Source organism: Salmo trutta, chromosome 32 (genome assembly GCF_901001165.1).
Source record: "Salmo trutta chromosome 32, fSalTru1.1, whole genome shotgun sequence".
Lineage (NCBI taxonomy): Eukaryota > Metazoa > Chordata > Actinopteri > Salmoniformes > Salmonidae > Salmo > Salmo trutta.
This window is the reverse complement of record NC_042988.1, coordinates 12938661-12964101: the sequence shown is the minus strand read 5'-3', so window position 1 is coordinate 12964101 and position 25441 is coordinate 12938661. Positions and strand designations below refer to the sequence as shown.

Below are 25441 nucleotides of genomic sequence, written 5' to 3'. Positions count from 1 at the left end.
TGTGCCTGATAACAACCTCTCCCTCAAAGTCACCAAGACAAAGGAGCTGGTCGTGGACTACAGGAAACGGAAGGGCAAGCACGCCGCATCCACATTGATGGGGCTGTAGTGGAGTGTGTTGAGAGCTTCAAGTTCCTTGGTGTCCACATCATTAACATGGTCCACACACACCCACACAGTTGTGAAGAGAGCACGACAGTGCCTCTTCCCCCTCAGGAGACTACGTCCTTAGATCCTCAAAATGTTCTACAGCTGCACCATTGAGAGCCTATTGACTGGCTGCATGGTAAGGCAACTGCAAGGCACCCGGCCGCAAGGAGCTACAGAGGGATATGAGCTCCCTGCCATCCAAAAACTATACAACAGGCGGTGTCAGGGGAAGGCCCAAAAAATTGGCAAAGACTCCAGCCACCCAAGCCATAGACTGTCTCTGCTACCACACGGTAAGCGGTACCAGTGCCCCAAGTCTGGAACCAACAGGACCCTGAACAGCTTCTACCCACAAGCCATAACACTGTTAACAAGACTGCTAAATAGCTAATGAAATAGCTACCCGGATTACCCATTTTTGCACTAACTTTGTTGGAGTGACTCTATACACACACACCGGACACTACCCACACACTAACACATACTTACACTAACACCCCAACACACACATACACACACACACACACATAACACGTGTACACATGCATACTGACGCCACACACACACACACACACACACACACACACACACACACACACACACACACACACACACACTTTCACACTCACCACATAAGCTATTATTGTCTATTATCTATCCTGCTGCCTAGTCACTTTACTCATACTATATGTACATAGCTACTTTAATTACCTTGTGTCCCTGCACATCAACTCAGTATTGGTACTCCCTGTATATAGCCATGTGATTTTTACTTGTTATTGTTATTTACTGTGTATTTATTCCTTGTATAATTATTTCTATTTTGTATCTTATCTTTAACTCTGCCTTGTTGGAAAAAGATCCGTCAGTAAGCCTTTCACTGTTAGTCTACACCTGTTGTTCACGAAGCATGTGAAAATTGTATGGGAAGTGTATTTTTCACACTGATAACTACTTAAAACTAGGCACCTGGGTGACCCCCCTCTTCCTGTATGACTGACCAAAGTCACACAGTTCATCAGGAAACGTCTCATCACGTTTCATCCTTAGAGTTGGAAAAGCTGCAGCAGTAAAAGAAGGAGGAGTTTGCACTATAGGTGATTGACCCCATTCTTGTTCAGCCTCACTGATCAAAATGCAACAACAATGGTTTGACTGTTATCATCCAAAACAAGATGATTAGGCATGAAAGAGATTTAGGATAAAGTTGATGGTCTGCATGTCAAGAGTCATTTGGTGTTAAACAGGCTAGTCAATATTTCTCAGTATCAGTCACCTCCTCAGATAGTGGTAAATAATCCTATCAGGGGTCTCACTTTGACAGCTTTATCTCAATCTCAATTTAGCTACCCTACCCCTTGTCATCACCAATTCTAAGTTCCTATAGCTTATACTGTATGTTTGTCTCCATGAAGAAGTGACGTCAAAGCCAATCTAACATGAGTAAATACCAGTGGGGGCTGGTGGGAGCTATAGGAGGACAGGCTCATTGTAAGGGCTGGAATGGTATAATGGAACGGTATCAAATAGATCAAACATATGGAAACCACATGTTTGACTCCGTCCATTTAATCAATCCCAGCCATTACACTGAGCCCATCCTCCTATAGCTCCTCCTACCAACCTCTTCTGGTAAATACACATTGATGAAACCCCATTACTTTTGGGCCTGACTGCTCTTTGTTCCTCTGATTACCAATGAGTGAACGATATCACTTTAACATTCTCCTCTTTAATTTGCTCTTTCCCTTTGTTGTTTTATTCTCTACCCTAAGCATCCAACGTTATTTGGAGTCAGTATTTTTGTGCATTTTCTATCACTTGAACGTCACCACGGTACGTCAGCAAGCTCTGTTGTGGCGAGTGACGCACAGCACCATTGTGTGGCCGGCGAGTGATTAGGACAGTACAACGGCTCCCCGCCAGCCCGATGGAGGGGACACTTGTTCCTTTTGTTAGCCACAATAGATGTGCCACAAATACCACTAGTTGGAGAAAGAGGGGCTGGGGGGCTAGACATGAGAGGTGTGTGTGGTAAGGATCTAAATCAACAAAAGCTATTAGCCCTATGTGGGGCGGCAGGTAGCCTAGTGGTTAGAGCATTGGACTAGTAACTGAAATGTTGCAAGATCAAATCCCCAAGCTGACAATGTAAAAATCTGTCACTCTGCCCCTGAACAAGGCAATTAACCCACTGTTCCTAGGCCATCATTGAAAATAAGAATTTGTTCTTAACTGACTTGCCCAGTTAAATAAAGGTAAAATAAAACATTAGATTTTTTGTGGTGTGAGACCTTCCTGCTCCTTCAAGGCATCTTTCCACTAAGGTCAGAACAAACACAGAGGAGACAGCAACAGTGTGTGACCTGGGCCCACCCTTATTACCTCATCACTCCAGTGTCACCATAGTGACTCTGCAACGATATCATCCAAGATGGCCTACTGTCAACTGGCCCAATCATTCTGCACTTTTACAGGACTTTAGGTACCAAACGACAAACCTTACAAGGCTAACAACCTTTAGATATTGGTTCTAGTCCCATCTGCCAAGGGTTTCAAACCCCTGGATGACAGATGGCTTTGGTTCCCAAATACTGAGAGGCCAGAGGGACATACAGTGCCTTCAGAAAGTATTCACACTCCTTGACTTTTTCCACATTTTGTTGTGTTCCAGCCTGAATTTAAAATTGATTAAATTGAGATGTAGTGTCACTGATCAACACACTACACTCTACACTCAATCTACACTTACTCTGTGTGAAAGAATAGTGTTTAACATGATTTTTTTTATAAATACCTCAGCTCTGTAACCCACACCTATAATTATATGTAAGGTCCCTCAGTCAAGTAGTGAAATACAAGCACAGATTCAACCACAAAGACCAGGGAGGTTTTCCAATGGTTCGCAAAGAAGGGCACCTATAGTATTAGTAGATGGGTAAAAAAATGACATTGAATATCCATTTGAGCATGGTGCAGTTATTAATTAGACTTTGGATGGTGTATCAATACACCCAGTCACTACAAAGATATAGTCGTCCTTCCTAACTCAGTTGCCGGAAAGGAAGGAAACCCCTCAGGGATTTCACCATGAGGCCAATTGGGATTTTAATGGCTGTGATAGGAGATAACTGAGAATGGATCAACAACATTGTAGTAACTCTTTGTCCTGAACACAAAGCGTTATGCTTGGGGCAAATCTAATACAACACATCATTGAGTACCACTCTTCATATTTTCACCCATTGTGGTGGCTGCATCATGTTATGGGTATGCTTGTCATCGACAAGGATTAGGGAGTTTTTAGGATAAAAAGAAACGCTAAGCACAGGCAAAATCCTAGAGGAAAACTTGATTCAGTCTGATTCTAACAGACACTGGGAGACAAATTCACCATTCAGCAGGACAATTATCTAAAACACAAGGCCAAATATTCATTGGAGTTGCTTACCAAGATGACATTGAATTTTCCGGAGTGGCCTAGTTACAATTTTGACTTAAATCATCTTGAAAATCTGTGGCAAGACTTGAAAATGGCTGTCTAGCAATGATCAACAACCAACTTGACAGAGCTTGAAGAATTTAAAAAAGAATAATGGGCAAATATTGTATAATCCAGGTGTGCAAAGCTCTTCGAGACTGACCCAGAAAGACTCACAGCTGTAATCGCCACCAATCAAGATATTAGTGTTTAAAATTTCTATTAAGAACAAAAAATATATGGAATTCTTCTTTCACTTTAACATTTTGTGTAGATGACAATTAAATCAATTTTAATCACACTTTGTAACACAATAAAATGTGGAAAAAGTCAAGGGGTGTTAATACTTTCTGAAGGCACTGAATGTGCAGGTACGGTATTATACTGTAAACAAGCAATGACAGGCAATGCATCTCATTCATCCAAGATGGATTTAAGCAGAGATTAACTAAAGTAACCTTTTGGGGCATCACCCGTTCATTACAGAAGATCTCATAGTGCGTAAGCAACAGTTTATATCTAAGAACCATAAACACAGCAGGTAGACAACCAGCAATCATCCTCCATGGGGATTGAACATGGTTTAAGTCTGCAACTGAAATCTTTCACCCCTTTTAACATGGTAAATTTCCTCATAGGGGTAAATCAAGGACTCTGTCTTTGTGAACATTATATTCACTCTATAACTAGTCAAGAAAGCCCCCCATGTTCATTTCAACCAACAGCCCTATGGTTGGTTGCCTCAAGTCATCACTAGCTCAATGTCTTCTGTCTGTAACAACTGAAAAAAGACTTAAAAACGGAAGTGTGCCAGAAACTCCATCGTCACTCTGTCAGTTCTACACTTTAAAAAAAAGTGCTATCAGGAACCTACAAGGGTTTTTCAGCTGTCCCCTTTTGTTTCCAGGTAAAAACCCTTTTAGGATCCATGTAGAACCCTTTCCACAGATGGTTCTACCTGGAACCCAAAAGGGTTCTACCTGGAAGCAAAAAGGGCTCTAATTGGAACCAAAAAGGGCTCTATCCTGTGGGGACAGCCGAAGAACTCTTTTGGAACCCTTTTTTTTCTAAGAGTGTAGAGACGTGTTCAGTGCGTGTCAGATAGGGCTTTGAAATGCGATGCCTCTCACCGTTGATACCACACTTGGCGTGTGTGGAGACGGCACACCCTCCTCAGACTGCCTGCCTGCCTGCTGGTGCCTGTCCATGACATGCTGTCTCAGCCACGCTAACTCCCTCTCTGTAGAACAACAACCAAAACAGAGAGAAAGGGTCATGGTGCTCCTTCCCTCAGACAGAAAACGAAAGTCACAGTAGTTTATCAAAGCAGATCTCCACTTAACTACTCTACAATGGTTTCTGAGGAGCCTCATAAAGGAACAGCAGCAGATGCCTATCTACCAGCATGTGACAGGGTCTAGGCCTAGGGAGAAAAACACTTATATAACACATTTCCCCATTAACAGACCCTAGTGGCACTAAGAAAGAGAAGAGAAGAGAAATAACCATATTGATTACTTGGACAAAAGATCTGTTTCACTAACTTAAAGGCAGTTGTAACTAAGGGTGCTTGGCAGCGTACATTCCTCCTGATCTTTCTTCTAGTCCTTAAGTTCCCAATTCCTCCGGTACCTTACACTCATCCCTTTCTCCCTCCACACGGATGATGGCAGGCACCTCATGTGAGGAAGGATTGTGTGTCACATGATCAGTCTTGTGAGGAAAGATTCACTTAGAGGGCCCTTTGCCTTGACATGTTTGTCTGTGTCACTAGCTGGTCTCTCAGTGCTATTGGATGTCATTGGATTTGCAATGTTGTGACTGAGACAACGTGCCCAGCCACACTTCTGTGCTTGTTTGTTTCTTTTTCACGTGTGCTTACCGTATGGCCATGTAAGACTTGCACACAATTTTATGCTACTCTTTTTCTGAATGGAACCATTTAGCTTACGTACATAGCTAAGAGTTCAGATTTTCCCTGATATACAGAACCATTCAAACGCCAATTGAAGAACATCAGGCACATAACTTTGACACTTTATCTATCGGCACCGATGTAAAACTTACACACAAAGCTTCTTCTTTTTTTTTACCGACAGCAGGAACCAGCAGATTGGTTCCAGTCCCTCTGAAAGTGCTCACGGTCCCCAGGTCACGGCTGAACATCTCAAATTTATGTGAGTTGAACTGCAGGCTGGCAGGCTAATTCAATGGTATGTTTTCATTAGGTCTCAGGGGCCGAGTAGAACCCCCTCCCTAACGTGGCCTGTCTGGACTCTGACCCCGGTTTTATGCAGGGTGATAGCGTTGGGGGTCAAGGTTTTGGATCGCACCCAGCCCAGACTTAAGGTAACAATTTGAGGAGGCAGGCAGCAACATTACAGGGTTATGTAACCCATAGTCGCCGGTCCTTAATGACTTCACAGGCCCCCTGGAATGTCCAATTCTCAATAAGTCTCTTTTTTCACCGCTCTGTTTGTGGCAACACAAATTAGGTTTGGTATGGTAACCTTAAACAAATCCTTTGTCTGTGCTGTCCTGTGCTGTGCTGTGCCGTGCTGTGCTGTGCAGTGGTGGGAAAAGTACTAAATTGTCATACTTGAGTAAAAGTAAAGATAAACTTAATAGAAAATTACTCAAGTAAAAGTGAAAGTCACCCAGTAAAATACTACTTGAGTAAAAGTCTAAAAGTATCTGGTTTAAAATGTACTTAAATACAGTGGTGGAAAAAGTACTGTTGAGTAAAAGTAAAAAGTAAAACTACATTTTTACTTAAATACTGTGCACGAGACCGGTGGCGATTTTCTAAGACGCATTAGTAGTTTTCAATGGCCACCTGACAACCAGACATAGACGTCTGAATTTTAGATTGGGTTCTTTCCCTTTTTCTTTTGTTCTGCATTATTTATACATTCCTGTTCTTTCCCGCTTATCTGCTCACATATCTCTATCCTTCAGTATAAACACAGGGAATGAAAATTGGGCTATAATGTACAAAAACAAAGACTCACCCAATTTCAAGATAAATATGTTTCCTACCATTATGACACCATTGATTGATATTCAACGTCAGCAGCAGCAGTACATTTGCATTCTGCTACAGCAGGACCCCGTAGCTGACTGGTCCTGTGAATGAATGGCTTGATAAAGATCAATATGGCACCTTGCCACATGTGGTCTTTCCACTCTACACCATTTGTAAAGTGAGGTCATAACCTCAACCCCCCCCCCCCCCCCCCCCCCCGCTCCCTTATTGTCTGGGGTGTGTCTCAGCTGTGTAGGAAAACTGTCCCCCATACAGAATGACCAGCTCTGTTGGTCCAGGGGGCAATCCACCCCAACGCAGGGCCTTCAGCCCTATAACATTGAACATCCTCGGCCCAGGCCAGCCGTGACTTCAGCAAGCCTCTGGTGCTTAGGTGACACATTTCCCAGGGGACGGAGCCCAGCCCAGGCCTGGTGCTCCTGCATCATGGGCCAGCTCACTCTGCTCTGCTCTGCTCTACTGCCAGTTGTAAACAGCAATTACTTAATGAGGATGCCTGACTTCCTGCCATGCATGCTGCCCAATTTACTGGGTCTCCATTGTGGCTGCCCAATATACTGGGTCTCTTCCGTGGCTGCCCAATTTTCTGGGTCTCCATTGTGGCTGCCCAATATACTGGGTCTCCACTGTGGCTGCCCAATTTTCTGGGTCTCCATTGTGGCTGCCCAATATACTGGGTCTCTTCTGTGGCTGCCCAATTTTCTGGGTCTCCTCTGTGGCTGCCCAATATACTGGGTCTCCACTGTGGCTGCCCAATATACTGGGTCTCCACTGTGGCTGCCCAATTTACCGGGTCTCTTCTGTGGCTGCCCAATTTACTGGGTCTCCACTGGGGCTGCCCAATTTACTGGGTCTCCACTGTGGCTGCCCAATATACTGGGTCTCCACTGTGGCTGCCCAATATACTGGGTCTCCACTGTGGCTGCCCAATTTACTGGGTCTCCACTGTGCCTGCCCAGGGAGGGATGCTATCTTATTATTTGGGGTCCTGATGAAATTATGTCATTGTAAGATAAAGGGAAAACTGCGATCCTTGACGACTGCCCTAGTTTTGAAGTTATTTTGGACTTTAACATTGTTACGGGCCATGATATTTCAGGCCATGGTAGTTCTACTTTGTGTGTTTGTCTGAATCTGTCTGCCAATGGATGGGGACATGTTGTACATTCTTGCCAGATGACAGGCAGCAGGGCAGGGACACTTACATAAAATGTGCCACTCCCAGCGGTGGGGTGAAGGATACATGTTCAGGATGAGAGAAGAGCAGTTCCTAGCATCATGCCCCATGGGCAGTCTGACTGACTGCCGTGATTGCAGTATATGTGGGAGAGATGCATGCCTCACCTGGTAAAATCTTGCCCAAAGTAATGATTGACATATTTGATTGCTCACTTGCCTACGGCATGTTTCTGTTACTTCAAACACATTGTTTTTAGGTGTGTGTGTGTGTGTGTGTGTGTGTGTGTGTGTGTGTGTGTGTGTGTGTGTGTGTGTGTGTGTGTGTGTGTGTGTGTGTGTGTTGCAAAATCTAAGCAGTAGGCGGTAATGTTTGGTTGCTTACTACCTGCATTAGAGATGTAGTTGTGTTCAATTTTTTTAAGACGTCTACTGAGGCAGTAGGAATAGGCAACCTGTTGAATGCCACCCCAAGTAGGCTAGTGCCTGTCTATCAGCCGTGTCGTAGTATGCGCACTGACTTTAACCCTCCCCCTTAACAAAGTCAAATTATCATTGGCTTTCATGTCACAGCGTCACTGAGAAAGCCTGGCCCTGAGATAGAGCTCAATTTTGGGACTGTCTATCCACACGCAAACCAACATACAGCGAACGCTTGGCTTGATTACAACTGCGGTGTATTACCAGTTCCTTCATATTTGAATGATTAATCTTTCTATTTCTTGTCAGTGAAGGTCTTTTTCTGAGGGTCACATAATTCACCTGGGGATTTTTTTTGTGCTGAGAAGTTTGCTGTTCTATTACAACATATTTTTCTCTTCATTTATCTTCCTCTGTATTTTTTGTGATGAAATTAACTTGAACGTATAGAACAGCAAATATAACATCTGTCAAGGAAATATATTTTATCATCTCTCTCCAAACGGACTGCGAAGCAATGATGAACAAGAACGGGATGGTGACAAAAATTCACACGAGAATTAGGACCGATCCTTTCACGAGCAATTATGAGTTGCTTGGCAGAGAATTGGGCAGGTAAGTCGCTTGAAATGTTTAATAGGTTACCCTGTCCAGATCATGAAATGATGAGCTAGAATAGATGTCAATGCGTGCTGCAGTGCGAAGTAAACACGGGGAGGCAGGGGTAAACACACTGTTCAGTCTTTAAAGTGAGGGATTACAAATGGGAAATGTTTGTATTTTTCTCTCTGCACGTGCAAACGGGAATAAGTAAACATTTCAACGTGTCGGCCCAATCGGGATGAGTGGCGCTGGCACTGCCATGAAGACTCTCGATCTGCGCCCATGAAATTGTTTTGTGTGGTTGGCTTTTTTTTTTTTGTAAGGGAAATATGTGGGATTTATTCTTTGTGAGCCCTGATATTTCTGGAATTTGATTTAAGTATAACCAGCCTGGTCTCATAGACTAGACGTAACATAGTAAACGTACATCTGGAATACTTAAATTTAGTATGATATGTTACTTTTGGTATGGTTACTTATGGCAAAAAAATAGGTTTGTTGGCCAGGTGAATAACGCGAACGTCTAGCATGCGTGTTGGATTCTCATCATGGACAACTTTAGCATTTTAGCAACTTTGAAACGACTTACTACTTTGCAACTACTTAGCATATTAGCCAACCTTCCCCTAACCGTAACCCTTTAACCTAATGGTGGTGTAAAGTACTGAAGTACTATATGTTTTTTGGGTGTATCTGTACTTTACTATTTATATTTTTCACTACTTTTACATTCCTATAGAAAATGATGTGCTTTCTACTCCATACATTTTCCCTGACACAAAATTACTTATGAGGTCATCCCTACTGCCTTTGATCTGGTGGACTCACTAAACACATGCTTCATTTGTAAATTATGTCTGAGTGTGCCCTGGCTATCCGCTAATAAAAACTGTAATTGTGCCAACTGTAATTGTGCCATCTGGTTTGCTTAATAGAAGGAATTTGAAATTATGTATACTTTTACCTTTTGATACTTAAGTATATTTAAAATGAAATACTTTTAGACTTTTACTCAAGTAGTATTTTACTGGGTGACTTACTTGAGTCATTTTCTATTAAGGTATCTTTACTTTTACTCAAGTATGACAAGTGAGTACTTTTTCCACCATTGACGCTTAACCCTAACTCCTAGCGAACGTTAGCAGCTAGCGAACGTTAGCAGCTAGCGAACGTTAGCAGCTAGCGAACGTTAGCAGCAACAAATTGGAATTCGTAACATATCAAACTTTTTGCAAATTCGTAACATATTGAATGAATTGCATTTCGTAATATATCATACTAAATGGATGATGGACAGCCACAAATGAATACATACCATATGAAACGTATCATACTAAATGGAGTGTTCGGATGCCAGCATGGCTGATTTTCCATGAGTAAGGACTTGAGTTGATAAATGAGATGCTAAATCAACCTTGTTTTTCTATGTGCTGTTTTATTTTGGGGCGGATGGTATGTTGAATGTTACTTCATTCTAAAACGGGACCATTTTATGCTCATGATACACATACAGTATCAACACTAGCACAAAAAAAATGTCCTCCATTTGGAATTTATCCCAGCCTCAATCAATGGCTTGTGAGACTTCTCTGATTCTCCTTCAATTGTGGCACATTCTGTCCCCTGTAAACTGAATTGAGATGTCAGAGAATAATTTTACCCTATATCCCTATCTCTCCCCTCTTTAACTGTCACTGCTGTGGGGGCCCTCGGTAGAAAGGTGAATATGCAATGCATTTTACCTGCCCCAGTATTATTAGCATGAAATATGCTCTGACCTACATGTACCATCACTGGTCTCAGTAGCTCCCTATCTCTATATCTCCACCATCCAAGGAATATCTGGCACACACAAGCTATTAACACAGGAAGAGATGTTTGCTATTATTCTGTTTTTTCCAGAATCCAGACCATGCCTACAGCCTCACCCATGGCTGTTTGTTTGGGATTGTTACAGTGGGCTAATTCCCTGCCAATCAGCTGTTTTGTCCTGGGGGTCAGGGTGGGGGATATCGTGCAATTACCATCAGTCTCCCTCCGCCCTGCTCCGGCCCCCTGTTGTTCTCCACAGATCAGCGAGTGTGACCTACAATGCATTTGAACCCAGACACTAAAATGTGTGCATTCCAAGGCGGTTGAATGGGGGAGTCTCAGAGATTTTAAACTCCCTTTAAAAAGCCAGTAGCCAGGCTACTACTTCCCTAGGTCCAAAATGTTTTATTTAGAACCTGTTGACTAGGATTATTAAATCGTCTGGACTTGGGTCATCGCATCGTTTCTGTCTCAGGTGATATTGTACCAATACCCCATGCAACCGTCCTTTATAACTTCATAGGGAGTGGGAGACAGGGAGGTATTACATTTTTCTCTCTCTTCTGGATAGTATGCAGGCGGGTGCTAAATAAAGACTCATTCACTTTGCCAGTTGGTAGCAGCCAGATTTCCCTGTCTGACACCATGGGACATCCTGGGCCAGCAGCCAGGACCTGGGGGGGCTGTTTGAGCTCTGAGCGAGCCCAGCGTCCTCTCAGCACTCCTTCCACCCCCATCTCTCTCTCCTCCTCATCCTCCTCTCATTACCTCCTCGCCCCCACAACATCCTGATCTGGCCTCATAAATCCCATTAAGTGCAGGAATGTGAGCTGTGTTGGATGCCAGGAGAGCAGCTTGTCAAGATTTAGATGGCCAGTAGAAGAGGAGGGATGGATCTCTCCCCCCTTTCTCTTCTCCACTATGTTTGAGACATTGTGGTCCCTGGTAAGCCTTCTGGAGCAGATTTCCGCAGTAACACCTTTTGAAGGCTTCTGAAATCTGCCCCTGATTGCTTCCCTTCAATGACCCTCAGGCATTTAGATAACGTAGAAGAGTTTTGACTTTGAGGACAAGTTACAAGAGTTGACATGAAAGGTATTGACTTTGAATTAGTTGGAACGGATCCCTGTTTCTAGGTCAAATGGGTGTCCTCTGATATTTACTTAGCCTAGATTTTCACTATCTTCACTATGATTTAGAAGGACAGCAAAGGGGTTGTCATTTAACAAAAATGTGTGGGTTTTTGTGTCTGAGAGGCGTTAATGAACGGGAAGAGGAACCCAGCCTGTACTGTGAGGCAGCTGAAGGCGATCAGATGTCTGTGTTTCTCAAAAGGGGAGTGACTCATGTCTGAAACACAGAGAAACACAGACCCCACAGGAAAAACAGTTTCTCAGTTAGATTAGTGCCATCACCACCACCACAACTTCCTGGGTTGGTGTCTATGCATACTGAATGAAAACGTCCCTGTTGATTTGGAGATTGACACACCACATACATGCAGACATGAAGCTGCGTAATGATAGTTCTGCAAATCAGGTGTTGGTGTGTCTGCATAATTACCTTTTCTGTGGGATTTGGGATTTACACAAAATGTTAAAGACAACCTTCAAGTGGCAGACATGGTTTCTGAGTGTCTCTAAGGAGCAGCTTGAAGGCTGTCATGTATTCTCTCATGGGTCAGACATTTGAAGCATGTTGAATTTTGTCTGTAACCCCTGTGCTCTTGCCTCTGGTGTGTTACTACAGACAGTGTGTGAAAACAGCAGGGTAATGATGGCCTAGTTTAGCAACCTTTGACCTGTTGTCACCATCTTAAAAGGCCTCCTGTTGCTCCTCAGCATCGCCTGTGGCTTATTTTAATTTCATCGGCAGTTCCCAGCACAGAGGTAGCTGCTCTGAACTTGGGGAATTGGCTAATTAAAGAAGAAAGGCTTTGACTTTGACTGGTTTGGGTCTTTTGATTTGGAACAATGTGCCCTAGCAATCCTCACTAGGGCTGGGAACCAGTGAGAGTGAAGAAAGGGGAAGGAGGAACAGCCCACAGGGAATGGGCTTGTGCCAGCTAACATATCCAGGAGGAGTAGCAGGCTTAGGTTTACAGTACAGCCAGCCTGGAGGAAAGATGTGAGAAAATGACCGGCACCAAGTTTACACTCCCTCTCCATACAGACACTGCTTTTAATAGCAGAACCGTTGGGATGCCATTATATCTACCTGTGCAGTTTCTATGAATGGTTGCCTTTCACTGCCAGGCTCTGTCTGCAGTTTCTATGAATGGTTGCCTTTCACTGCCAGGCTCTGTCTGGCCGAGACATCTGACTCCAAAGCAGTGTCTGTCGTATGTCAAGTAACATGGCAGAAACAGTTGTCAGTTGAACCAGGGAAGTGAGGGAAGGCCAACATTTTCTAACTGGGATGCCAAATGATTTGGTAAGTGAAGTTGCGGACTCCATTTTTTTTTTCAGGGGTTAGGAGGACTCCGCTGTGGCCTCCTGGACCCCTTCTCCCCTAGTCCAGCCCCAGGGAAGTGGGTGGTCCTTGTGCAGGGGCTGCCATGTTTGCTGGTCAGCCTGCACAGGCCTTTGTGTGGCTGTCCGAGGAGATGCAGGGTCCTGCTTAAGGTCTGGGTGGAGGCGTTTGGGAATTCCATTTGTCCCCCGCTGCTGTCAGCTGTAAGAATGGGAAGTGTACAAGGCTCCGTTATCGCCCTGGGATGGTGTTTGTAGAAGGCTGGACACAGTGGGGTGATTCTACACATCGGATTTCCTGCCCACACCCGCAGCCTGACCCTCGACACCTCTGCTGAATCCATCAATGTGTGCAGCAGCAAATGGAATGCTCAGATGGTATTTTAGAATTGTGGTTGTATGTTCCTCTTTTCTTTTCTCTGGGGGTGGGGCTTGTGGACAGACAACAAGCCCAGCTGTCCTCTCTTTATGTTGACTTTTAAAGAGTGCTATTAGTCTTATCACCCCCCCCCCCCCCACCGCCTGTCCATACAGCCACTCAGGCCCAACCGTCACTCCTATCTCCTGCCTGTCAGGCCCTCCACTGTGGAGGAGGAAGAGGAGAGAAGGATATCTTACTACACTGATGAGGGAGCGTATCACTTGGTGTTTATCATCAGTCCTATATTGCATAACAATGGTAGATAACTCCATGTGTATCCCTCTGTTTTGTAATACCACTCAGTCCACCTCTTCATTTTCTTTGGTGGTCTTTCAGTGGCCTGTGCATCCTACCTATTGTAATCTGTTTCGCTGCACTGCAATTTGTTTTGCTTTATTGGTTGCGTCATTGTTTGGAATTCTCAGTGCTGTAATTGCTGTTTCTCTCCCATGATTACTCCCTGCAGGTTCATGGCCAGAGTCAATCAGATTTACCGATAAGACATTGAAGACAACCAAATCAAACGTGTATGCCTACTGTAAATGACACTTAATTGTGTTTCTGATTATTCAACATATCCTTTCCCCCACTATTTTTCTCTTCCCAGGGGAAAGTTTGCTGTGGTGAAGAAGTGCATTGAAAAGGTGACAGGGAAGGAGCACGCTGCCAAGTTCTTGAGGAAGCGTCGGAAGGGCGAGGACTGCCGCATGGACATCCTCAACGAGATCGCTGTTCTGGAGTCAGCCAAGGCTAACCCTTATGTGGTGGCGCTGCATGAGGTCTACGAGACCAACTCTGAGATCATCCTCATCCTCGAGTGGTGAGTGAACTCGTATGCATCAAAACGCAAAGTCCATGGAAAAAGTGGTGTGCACAATATGTGAGTGTGTGTGTTTGGATATCTGCACCACCCTTAGCTCTTGTCGCCAGTGATGGGAGAAAATGCTGGTGATGGTAATCTAGAAGACCTTTTAAACTCTCCGTACATGTTGATGCTTCACCACAATGCAGCACTGGCAGGAAGAAAACGGGATGAAATGATAAGGTTCCTAATGAGGGGGGAAATGAAAAACCATTTATGCGCCATTTACCGGAAAAAAAACTTTCCGTCTCTGCAGGTTTTTCTCTTTCTGCGTAGTTTCGAGGGGTTTTGATTGATGCGGTCGCCTGAGTAAAAATGTATTCTGCTCATATAAAACATGGGATTTTTCAATGTGATCTTTGTTTCAAAACCGCATGAGATCTTGCGTAGACAGGATGTTGAGTGACGTGAATGTCAGAGCGTTGTATTTCTTGAAAAATGGTAGATTACATCTCTCCAGTCTAACCCTAACACGTCGACTTCCTGTGTTGCACTCTTTCTGCTGAGGATGCAGCTGCATGTCACTCAAGAGTTTCTCACCTTAAAAACAGCTGCATGAACACGCACACCAAACACACATGCATGCCTGCTTGAACGTTGTAACCTTATAAGGAAATGATAACTCCCCTGTGGTTGGTCGCTGTGCTCATAGCCACATCCCCGATTCTTGTTACCTTGCCTGATTGATTGTGTCAGTGAATTCTATAAACAGACGGATGAAGATGGACCAAATGACTCAATCTAGAAGATTCTTGAGAATAAGTATTTGTCACATGATACATTTTAAGGAAAGCTAGCATCAGTCAAATTATTTCATCATGCTTCAAAGCATCCATTCCATCCAAACACAGGTGAACCAGTCTGCATCTGAGCTGCATCCATCTGATCAACAAAGCATGGAGGTCAGGGTGGAAGGAAAGGATCTGTCTGGTCTGGCGTCATATCCTATGACCACTATCTAGCGTATGTGTCATGGCTGTCCTAAATGACCACTCTGGTCTCATTCTAATTAGGAGCCAGAGATGGTAATAAGCATCGTAATGACCCCCAAGCCCCATTACAAATAGACAACACCCCACCAACCAGTTAATCTAGAAAACCAAAAGACTGTGTCCCATCCTGACCCTGGTCTGGTCATAAACCACCCACATCTCCACCCATTCTCTCCTAGACATAGAATGCTCCTGCAGAACAAAAGGTTCCCTATAGGGGGGGTGTGTATGTGCTTGGCCTTGGACCCCAGTGTGAAAGAGAAAGCAGAGCCACTATTTCATGCCTGCAGGGGCAGGCACTGGTCCATAGCCCTGCACTAGCTGCCAGATAACTTTGCACCTCCTTGTGCAGTCTTCCTTTGTCTGTCTGAAAGTTTTAGAGATTCTTATAGGCCTATGGTCATCCAGATCCCAGTATAGGTTATGGTTCCTAGTGAAGTCCTGTACTAACTTGGTAATCTGCAGCCATCGAGATGCTGTTGCAGCCTGTATGACTGTGAACTCTTTGCCTGTTAAAGGGCTCTCTGACCTCAGCGTGGGCTAGCTTTGCTGCAAACCAGAGAATGTTCCATTTCCTGTGGGTTTACATAAAAGCAGTTAGTAATGCTTCCAAAAGTAGAACACACACACACACACACACAAAGTAGCATGCGCATACACACACACATACTCACACATTGGTCTGCACATAGCCACAACCACATCCCCACGCAACGTATGAGAAATGGAAGCGAGAAACAAAATGTTCCTCATCAGTAAGTTTAAACCCAGTCTGCGCGAGCACCACACATAACGACTAGTCTAAATGAAAATGCCACTTTAATGAGAAATTAACCTGCATCATCTCTGCTTAGAACACATTCTGACGGTTTAATCATAATGGCTTTCTGTACTCGGGGGCACAGTCCATGGCCTGCTTCTGATGGTGGTGAATAGTTGCAAGAAATACATTTCTTCAATGATTCTCCAACAAACCTTAGATTGTCATCTGTGTGTTCCCAACTGTCTACATGTCTTGTCAAGGAAAACCCATGGTGTTACCGGAGATCAAACAACCCTCTAGGATGAGACCAAACATCTTACGTTTTTGTCATATTGACAAATACAGTATTGTGCAGGTACATTTCTAGAGGTCTACATTATATGTGGGAAAATTAGATGAACCAAGTCACCCGACGTTAGTTTTTCAAGGTCAGTGTACGCATGGCTAAGGTTTGGTCCAACCCTCAGTCACTACATATTTGTTTATCATCTGGCAAACAATATGAGTTACAAGTTTTGTGAATACTGTACTTAGCCGTTTCACCTCCGTCTTTGAACTCATGACACTGCTGTAAACTCTGAGGTAACTTCAGATAAGAGGAACTCAAAATCCTAACCAATTACAGGCAATCGGATAGTCTTGGGAATGGCAGTCAGGTCCACAGATTGCCCGGCCAATCATAACCCTAGAGCAGCTTTAAAGCTTTACAGGGTATGTTTATGAAAATGTAGCACTTTGACTCACTCAAGCTTGATCTTTCAGCGCTGATGGAATCTTTCCTGAGGTCATTTTTTTCTAGAACAGTTTTTCAGCCCCTCTGTAATTGGAAAGAGTGATGCTTTTTTTTCTTCTCCCCCTCTGTCCTCTTAATTCTGCTTTCATCCTCAAGTGTAACGGTATCTGACGTTTTTACGTGGGTATTGAGACATCTTGCGTAATGCAAATTGAAACCCTCCAGTCCATGTCAGCCATTGATCTTTGTCACTTCAAATGTATGCAGTCCTCAGATAAGTAAATTGATTATATTAGAGTCTTTGACACGCATCTCCACTGTCTGGCATGGGCTGGCCTTCATTTAAAACTACAATAAAGTCTTCAGGAAATCTTTTTAGGAACTAGTAAAAGTGTTTTTGAGGATGAGGGCTGTCTAATAAATTGTATTCCAATTTTCGAAATGGAAAAACCTCCTTGAAAAACAGTTTGTACCGAGTTCTCTTCGTTCTAGTAAGGTTTGATACATCAAGTCTCCTGTATTGGAGGATGAGTGTTGTCACAGCATAATCCCATCTAAATGATGACAACTCTGAAACCAGAGTCTATGTGCTGTACTGAGTACACAATGTAGTCAACACACAGGCCTTGTGAGAAGTGATCAGTAGTAGGCTTTGAGGTTTGGTACCTGGCCAGTAAGAGTAAAATGCCTATTCCTGGAGATCTTATGCCCAGACTAACCAAGTTGGCTTGCGAGAATGCAGCCAATATTGTAAAGGACACACGTAAATACACACTCTGTCCCACATCCTCTCATTGAGAACTCATGGCTCATCGGTCTTCAGCTCATTCTCAAGTAGCTCTTTGCCTGCCCTCCGCCCAACCTTAATGTTCTGCGGGTGACGGCTACTGTGAATCTCTTTGATGGGACTCTGCACAGTTATTCTGTCTTAAGTGGATAGGAAACCATTCCATGTCATCTGTCTGCTGACTGACAGTGGGGAGACTGATCCACTGATGCATAGAGGGAGAAATAAGACCATATAAACATGATGGCAGGAGATGTATCAGATCTTTCCAAAGTGCTTGGAGAGTATGTCCTCAGTCCATTTCATTTCTACAGGATGGCTCTTGTTAGTGCTAAAAGCCTTGTCTCCTCCTAGATGAGTTTATTAAAGTATTTTGGAGGGTATCTTTGTTTCCGCCTATTGGTAATTAGTTCAAACGGGGAAAGGAAGGGGTGGGATAATTAGACCTATTTGAGTCAATTGTATTAAATTGAGACCCAGCACATGGAACAGACGAATAATGAGAGACACTATCAGTTTGCTTTTTTTTTATCATGCAGTTGTCAGCAAGCATAAATCAAAGCCATGCTTCCAACGACACACTGGTGTCTCTCATTTCCTCTCTCCCGAAAACTGGTAAACTAGGCCTGCTATGCATATTTGGTATACATGTGTACTGTAGGAACTGGTCCCCTTTCTTCCTTTAGTAGTCTTCCACCAACTCTTTTTTTGGGGGGGGGGGTTCAGCAGGTGGGGTGGGCAGAAGGTCAAAAGAGACAGCCAGCATTAAATGTGTGGAGCCCCAAGTGAAAGGGGATTTATATGGCCCAATGATGGATATCCAGAAAAACAAAACCTCATATTTTCACAGCTGAGGACAGTAAAGGTGAGAATGCAACAGTGCGAGGTTACCCAGGGATTGGATGGTGTGGTGATGTAACAGTTATGCCCGGGCCATGGTCGCAGATTTCCTCTCAAGATAAAAAGCTTGTGTGCTGACTAAATCCCCCACACATGGCTGTGCTATTAGGCAAGCGTCCTCTCTCCAGGCTTTTCATCTGCTTTGGAGAAACATCCAACATAAATCTGCCATGTCCCGGACGGCATTGCTTACCATTGTTACACAAGCATGGCAAGAATTGATAAACCAGGAATTTGCCTTAACAAAAAAGATGTCAGCATTTTAATTTGGAAATTAGCCTTTCTATTTTCTAAGTGGATCAAAAAAATAGGATAACCCCCCCCCCCCCCCTAATCCTGAGCAGTTAGGAGTGGATGCCCAGATTGGATAAACTTCCAATTTTGGGGGAGAGAGACAGCGGTGTGGTGGTAATCCCTGCAATTTAGTGTTCTATCCACTACTGTAAACTATGGGATTGTTTCAGTGTGCTGTCACTGTCTCAAGTCTTAGGTAACTCTTTATTATACGACAGGGATCTCTAGTTTGATAGATTTGAAATTCTTTCCCCTTCGTTTTTTGTTTTTGACTTAACTGATCTGGAATGTGTGTGTGTAACTCTGGAAAGCCTTATCCGGGGCTGGCACCGACTGATATGGGTCCTCGTATCTCGAGTCAAAGCTGAGGTCAGGGAGGCACCATTTTTCTTCTGATTTCCGTGTGGGAACGTCGGAGTGCCACAGACAGGAGTCACATGCTTTGTGTGTGGATGTGGAGCACGGACCCTGTTCCCAAGCCCAAAGTACAATAACCACAGGGCCAGTTGCGTAACTTTAAAAAAATAGAAAATCACGGGCTAGGGCTCGACACACTTCACTGTGTATGTGATAACGGGATAGAGGTGGGATTGGCATTGTCATCATGTTTGAGTTGATAGTTGTACAAATGCAGTGATTTACAGTGTTAGGGTGTAGACTTCACGAGTGTAAATGCTTTACAATGCATAATCAGCAATCAATCACAGCAGCCCAAGTTTAAAAACTCCAGATATAATAAACATGTACTGTTTGTTGTTCAGCTCATCACTATGGCTCTATTTTGATCCTCCATTGCCTCTGTGTTTTCCAGTGCTGCCGGTGGAGAGATCTTCAACCAGTGTGTTGCGGAGAACGACGAGGCCTTCACAGAGAAGGATGTGATCAGGTTGGCCAGACAGATCCTCACCGGCGTGGCCTGTCTGCACCGCAACAACGTGGTCCACTTGGACCTGAAGGTCAGTAGAAAGCTCATCTCGGAACCCAGAACTAAACCCGCTACTAGTTACGGCTGTCAAAGCGAGAGACTAGTAAAAAAAACAGGGCACCCCTGGAATGGGCGACTGTTTCTCAACTGCCATATTTCTCCCCTTAAGCAATGAGAATCCCTTAATGTGGCAGAGCAGTAACTCTTCCTGTACGTGGGACATGTCTAGCAAATAAAGACACCCATCCAAGTTACTCTGTTAGCTTTTAACGATTGACAACTGTTTTTATGTGAATGCTGCATAGTTTTTGTCCCGGAGTTCCCGCTCTTACAAATGAACCCTGTCAGGGTCTGGTTTCTCTCTAGAACTTATTTTGTAAAATACTGCAGGGTTGTGTAACAGAAGACACAGAACAAAAGCTGTAAGTCTTATAGGTTTGTTTTGTCTGCCCAGTGATGTCAAAAACATTTGTATTGTTGATAATGATGAATAAAACACTGTTTTGGAGCGTGTTAGAACTTGGCAGGCAGGTTATATATGAAGAAACCCTCCTCTGATCCAGGGAGTTTATGAGCAGTGTTGTTGGGTGAGGGGGACTGAACCGACTGTCCCCAGACTAGATTTTATTGGCTCCCCATTTTCCTTTTCTACTCCCCCAGTGATGGACAGTATTAAATCTATCCCTGGTGAAATGTCACAGGCTTGCTGTCTCTGGCTCTGGTCTGTCTCTCTTGGTCCTTCATTTATCCTAGATTTATTTTATTTAAACTTTTATTTAACTAGGCAAGTCAGTTAAGAACAAGTTCTTATTTACAATGACGGCCTACCCCACCAACCCTCCCCTTACCCGTACGACGCTGGGCCAATTGTGCGTCGCCCTATGGGATTCCCGATCACGGCTGGTTGTGATACAGCCCGGGATCGAACCTGGGTCTGTAGTGACAGCTCTAGCGCTGCGATGCAGTGCCTTAGACCGCTGCGCCACTTGGTCCCCCAAGATGTCCTGGCCAAAGGCCCCAGGCCAGGAATCTTGCCAGTATGACCCAGAGGTTAAGCATCTTATATAGGAGCCATCGAATCTGATAGGCCCTCCAAGACATCCCACCTTTCCTAGGAATCATCTAATAGGTTAAGGGGATGAACCTTGTTTATTGATGTAACCAAATTGAATCCCTCTGGGGCTGTACACTCTGTGGGTTTGGCTTATTCATTTAGAGGTAGATTAGACTCTTTAGTGGAAGGCCTTGAGGCTCAATGACTACTCAACTGATTAACTATCTATCAAGCATGGTATGTGACCTCTGTCTGTCAATTCACTTAGCATGCACTCTTTGGATTTGGTCTAATCTGTCTATCTCGGTCTCTCCCCTCAGCCCCAGAACATCCTGCTGACCAGTGCCATCCCACTGGGTGATATCCGCATCGTGGACTTTGGCCTGTCCAGACGCATGGACAGTGTGACAGAAGTCCGAGAGATCCTGGGCACCCCGGAGTATGTGGGTGAGTCCTGCATCCTGGCTTCTACAGTCAGTTTATATCAATAAGGAAGATAGATAAGCAATTCTTAACTTCAGTACTATAAAATGTTTATCAGGACTAATTGGCGTTATCCATGCTATTCCAGCTCCAGAGATCCTGAACTATGAACCCATCAGCATAGCGACAGACATGTGGTGAGTATGAGCTAAAGAGACTGTGTCAAGCAGATATCAGCTAGTGTCCGCAATACATCTTGGTTTTTCCAGAAGCCATAAAATATTGATCACCAGCCAGCTCCACAGTGGAAATCTGAGAGAAATACTTCCCCATGTCTTGTAGTCTGACACCTTTCCCTCCTCATCTCTCAGGTCCATAGGGGTCTTGACCTACGTCATGCTGACGGGCGAGTCTCCGTTCCTGGGGGACAACAAGCAGGAGACCTTCCTGAACATCTCCCAGGTCAACGTGGACTACTCCCAGGATGCCTTCGAGGGCGTCTCCTCCCTCGCCATTGACTTCATCAAGACCCTGCTGCTCAAAACCCCCAGGTGAGGAACAGGATAGGTTCAAGAATCAACACTCAATTAGTTCAGTGCCACAGCCCGACAGATGTTCTCCCACATGTCCCATAGTGAGTTCAACACTGATTAGCAGGTGAATGTCATTCATACTGCTGCTTGCGGCACGTCCTCGTTAAGTCTCCCGACGCGTGGTAATGCATATGAATCATTTAATATAAGGATACTGGTCCTTGTTACGTTTCATCTATTAACCCATTCTGTGTCACCACTGTCACTATTTGATCAAGTGTTCCAGCACAGAAGGGCTAGATGCTGTATGTCACCATCATGTCTCAATGACAAACAGCAGTAGTCTATCGCTGTGATCCAGGGCCATAATCTTCACTCAATATAATTTAATTGCTGCAGATTATTGGCAGTATAAAAAATACAAACATTTGAAAAAAATTCCTGTGTGTGTCTGAGTAATCCCAAAAAGCGGGAAAAGGCTGGGATGAAAAAGTGGGCTTTGGTGGTTTTTCAAAAAGACTGTCAGGGAAAGAAGAGTGTCTGAGGGAAGGGGAGGGAGAGGAAGTTGTATAACTGCATATTTGTCACCTTTTTACCATTGGCTTTCCTCAACATGTATTCACATTAGCTATTTCAGTTTTACTTTCAAAACTGATGAACAGAAGCTTTAAAGTCCTTGCTGCATAGACATTGATGATTGATTTGAGATCTGACACGCGTCCTCTCTGTCTGTGTGGCCACAGGAAGCGAGCCACTGCAGCGGAGTGCCTTAACCACCCCTGGCTGAATGGACCAGCTGACCTCTACACTCAGCTCCACGCCAGCTCTCTACCCTCATTGGACGAGCCTGAGACCAGCCAATCAGAGTCTGAGCCTGAGAGCCCGGCACCCTCCCCAGAGCTGGAGAGCATGGGTTCGTACCTGATGTGCCCCGGTCAGGTAGACCTCAAGACAGGCCGCAATGCCTTTTCCTTCACTTCTGAGCCCTTCCCTGCACTGCCAGAGATCCAACAGGAGCTCATCTGCTGAGGAAGGGCTCCACTAGACACTGTGTAGTGACTGACTGGACTGCTGTCACAGAATGGACACTGTCTGGAAGCCAGTGAGACCTGGTCTGGTCCGATGCAGGGCCTCCAGCTCTGTTTGACTCTGTATGTGTGCTGCTGCTACTGCTGCGATGGATGTGTGATATCTGTCTGAGCTCAGCTGACCGTGTGCAGTAAATCCATGTGTGTTTGATGCATGTTACCCTGTGCTGATGCGTGGCGTCTGGTAATGAGCCACACTGACACACTTTAATGCATGTGTAACGAGGGTACTGTAACTGTATGAGTGCTGTGAATGGAAGGAGTGGGCCAGTTCTTTGTGCTCGGCTATGAAGACTAGAACAGTGGGACTGACTTCATCCATCACTTGGTCTGGTCTGCACTCTCAGTGAAGGAAGTCCTGCTTTGTCCCAGGCTGGGTTGATCCCATGTTGGCCCTCAACCTGGCTCTCACCTTGGCTGCCCTTCACGTTCCACTCCCTAACTGACCTTTGAACCAGGACTTCTCCTCTCCTTTGTGAGGATGTAACTGCTCACCCTGAGAGGAAATGACGTTGGCCAACAGGAAGTTGGAACCACTTTGCTTTTGTTGAGGTCTGAACCTTAAATGCCTTTCATGATGATGTTGATTATGAAGGATGCCAATGTGGTTAGACAGATGTCCCTAGATGAGATGCTGCCTACGCAGCAAAGGAAAACTGACTGACTGTGTTAGGGGAGTGCCCTCACAGAAACCAGTCAGAAGGGTTAAATAGTCTTCTTTGACTTTGTTTGTTCATATGACCACTTCAGGCCTCCAAACATAGAAAGCCATGTCAATCACCACATCTAATTAAATCACATCTGTTGTTTAGTGTAAGGACAATCTTGATGTCAATTTAAAGCACTTTTTTATTTTAAAAATGAACTACACATGATCAAAGTATTAACCAAAGTCTTGATGAAATGGCTCAAAAAGCACAGTTTAGTTGAATGATTAATTAAGACACAAATGTACATGGCCACTTCCCACCATCTATTGTTAATATATTTGCATCACTCGTTTCCACCAAGTGCCATATAGTTCACCTGTTGTGTTAATGTTTCTGTTTATTCTTGTAAGATTTTTTTTTTGCTATTGTTGCACAATTTCCATGTACTCATGTTTGAAATATCAGTTTGCCATGTTGGATATGTCACAATATATTTCCCTTCAGGCATTGTGAACAGATGTCTTTTTGAAGAGGAAGTGACTAGGATTCAATGACGTCACAATCATTTTAAATTGTGGCGTTAATGACAGTTCAATGATTTGCAACCAATTGAAAGGCTTTGAAGAAAGCTCCTTTGGATATGTGGTGTTTGAGAGTGAAGAGAAATTACTCTTGGACTTCTCAAAAAGTACTGAAGTGTATATTGATTGATAGTGTAAGAATAATCTGTAAAATATTTTAAGATCCATAATGTATGAACATTTTAATAATTATTGTATGCCTCCTTTTTTCTTTTTTTTTATCTCGACTGTACTTGTGACTTTCATTCCTGGTTACTGCTCATGAATTTCAGGCAGGTTTGCACTTGTGTCCAGGTGGATGTTACATTGAAATTAATAAATGTTGATGGCATGCCTCGCAAAAATGTATCGAAGAACAATAAATGTACATTTTGTATTAAACTATTCATCTTGATGAATTTACTTCATTGTGTGGTCTGTTTAGGCATGGAACAACCACTGCATGTCTTGTGCCCTCAACCACAAAGCTTTAGTCTGGTCAGAATGTAGTTCCTTGTACAAAGGACCAGGGAACCATTGTGACCCATTTTAACCATATTCTCCTCTTGTGTGCCGAATATCAAGTCTCTCCACTTGAAAAACATTCCTCAAACAACAGTATCTTCAGTTTACACTGAAGACCATTTCCCAAGTGTCTGTCTTTCCTGTTTTTGGTCTTTTTCGGGAAACAAGTTAAATGTAGCAAGAAGAACTGATGGGTTTCCAGAAATATCTAGCCACTCTTAACAGGAAATACCAGTGTCACTTGAAAAGGGACATGCTGCGACGCTTTCTTCACTGGTGTGTACACACACTCTGTTTAACCTGCTGCAAGTAAACAAGGGAGACAATGTCCCTGCATGCCAATGTTCTGGATTCTTGCTTTAATGTGCTCTTCCGCTGAGGGTCGGCACTAAGCCCAGACCAGCTAGCTCCACTCAGGCCGTGTTGAGCTCTGGATGGACGGAGAGACTGGCCCTGCCTGGAGTGACCGTTTCCCTTTTATATCCTGCTCCTCAGACCTTTGGAATGCAAATGTTAGTAACTTTCCATCTCCCTTTATTCACCCTTGTTAATATAGCTTTTGTTTTCTCAGCAGGAGTGGCTCTGTTTTACACCATTGCTATATTTTCACACCAACCCCATACACACATTCACACCCTCGCACGCACACATTATGCAAACCATGACAGAGATCATAGTCATAGCCTGTGTTGCTGGGTTTCACACAGTTAAGGGAACATTTTGTCCTGATATCTGGAAGACAGCCATTGTGAGTATTGTTTTAATTAATTCA

At 44.0% G+C, this 25441-nt stretch overlaps 1 protein-coding gene across 1 annotated transcript; it reads left to right on the top strand.

Moving 5' to 3' along the window:
- Nucleotides 1-8448: 8448 nt before the first annotated feature.
- On the top strand, nucleotides 8449-24566 carry LOC115171121 (serine/threonine-protein kinase 17A). Its single transcript, XM_029727649.1, has 7 exons — nucleotides 8449-8888; nucleotides 14188-14400; nucleotides 19723-19867; nucleotides 21211-21337; nucleotides 21462-21510; nucleotides 21685-21864; nucleotides 22590-24566. The coding sequence occupies exons 1-7, from the start codon at nucleotides 8791-8793 to the stop codon at nucleotides 22873-22875; spliced, it is 1098 nt and encodes a 365-aa protein (XP_029583509.1). The 5' UTR covers nucleotides 8449-8790; the 3' UTR covers nucleotides 22876-24566.
- The last annotated feature ends 875 nt before the right edge of the window (nucleotides 24567-25441 follow it).

Coding starts and splice junctions, on each gene's coding strand:
- LOC115171121 (XM_029727649.1), top strand. CDS start 8,791: ATGATGAACAAGAACGGGATGGTGACAAAAATTCACACGAGAATTAGG. Junction 8,889..14,187: donor CTTGGCAGAGAATTGGGCAG/GTAAGTCGCTTG, acceptor TTCTCTTCCCAG/GGGAAAGTTTGCTGTGGTGA. Junction 21,511..21,684: donor AGCATAGCGACAGACATGTG/GTGAGTATGAGC, acceptor CTCATCTCTCAG/GTCCATAGGGGTCTTGACCT.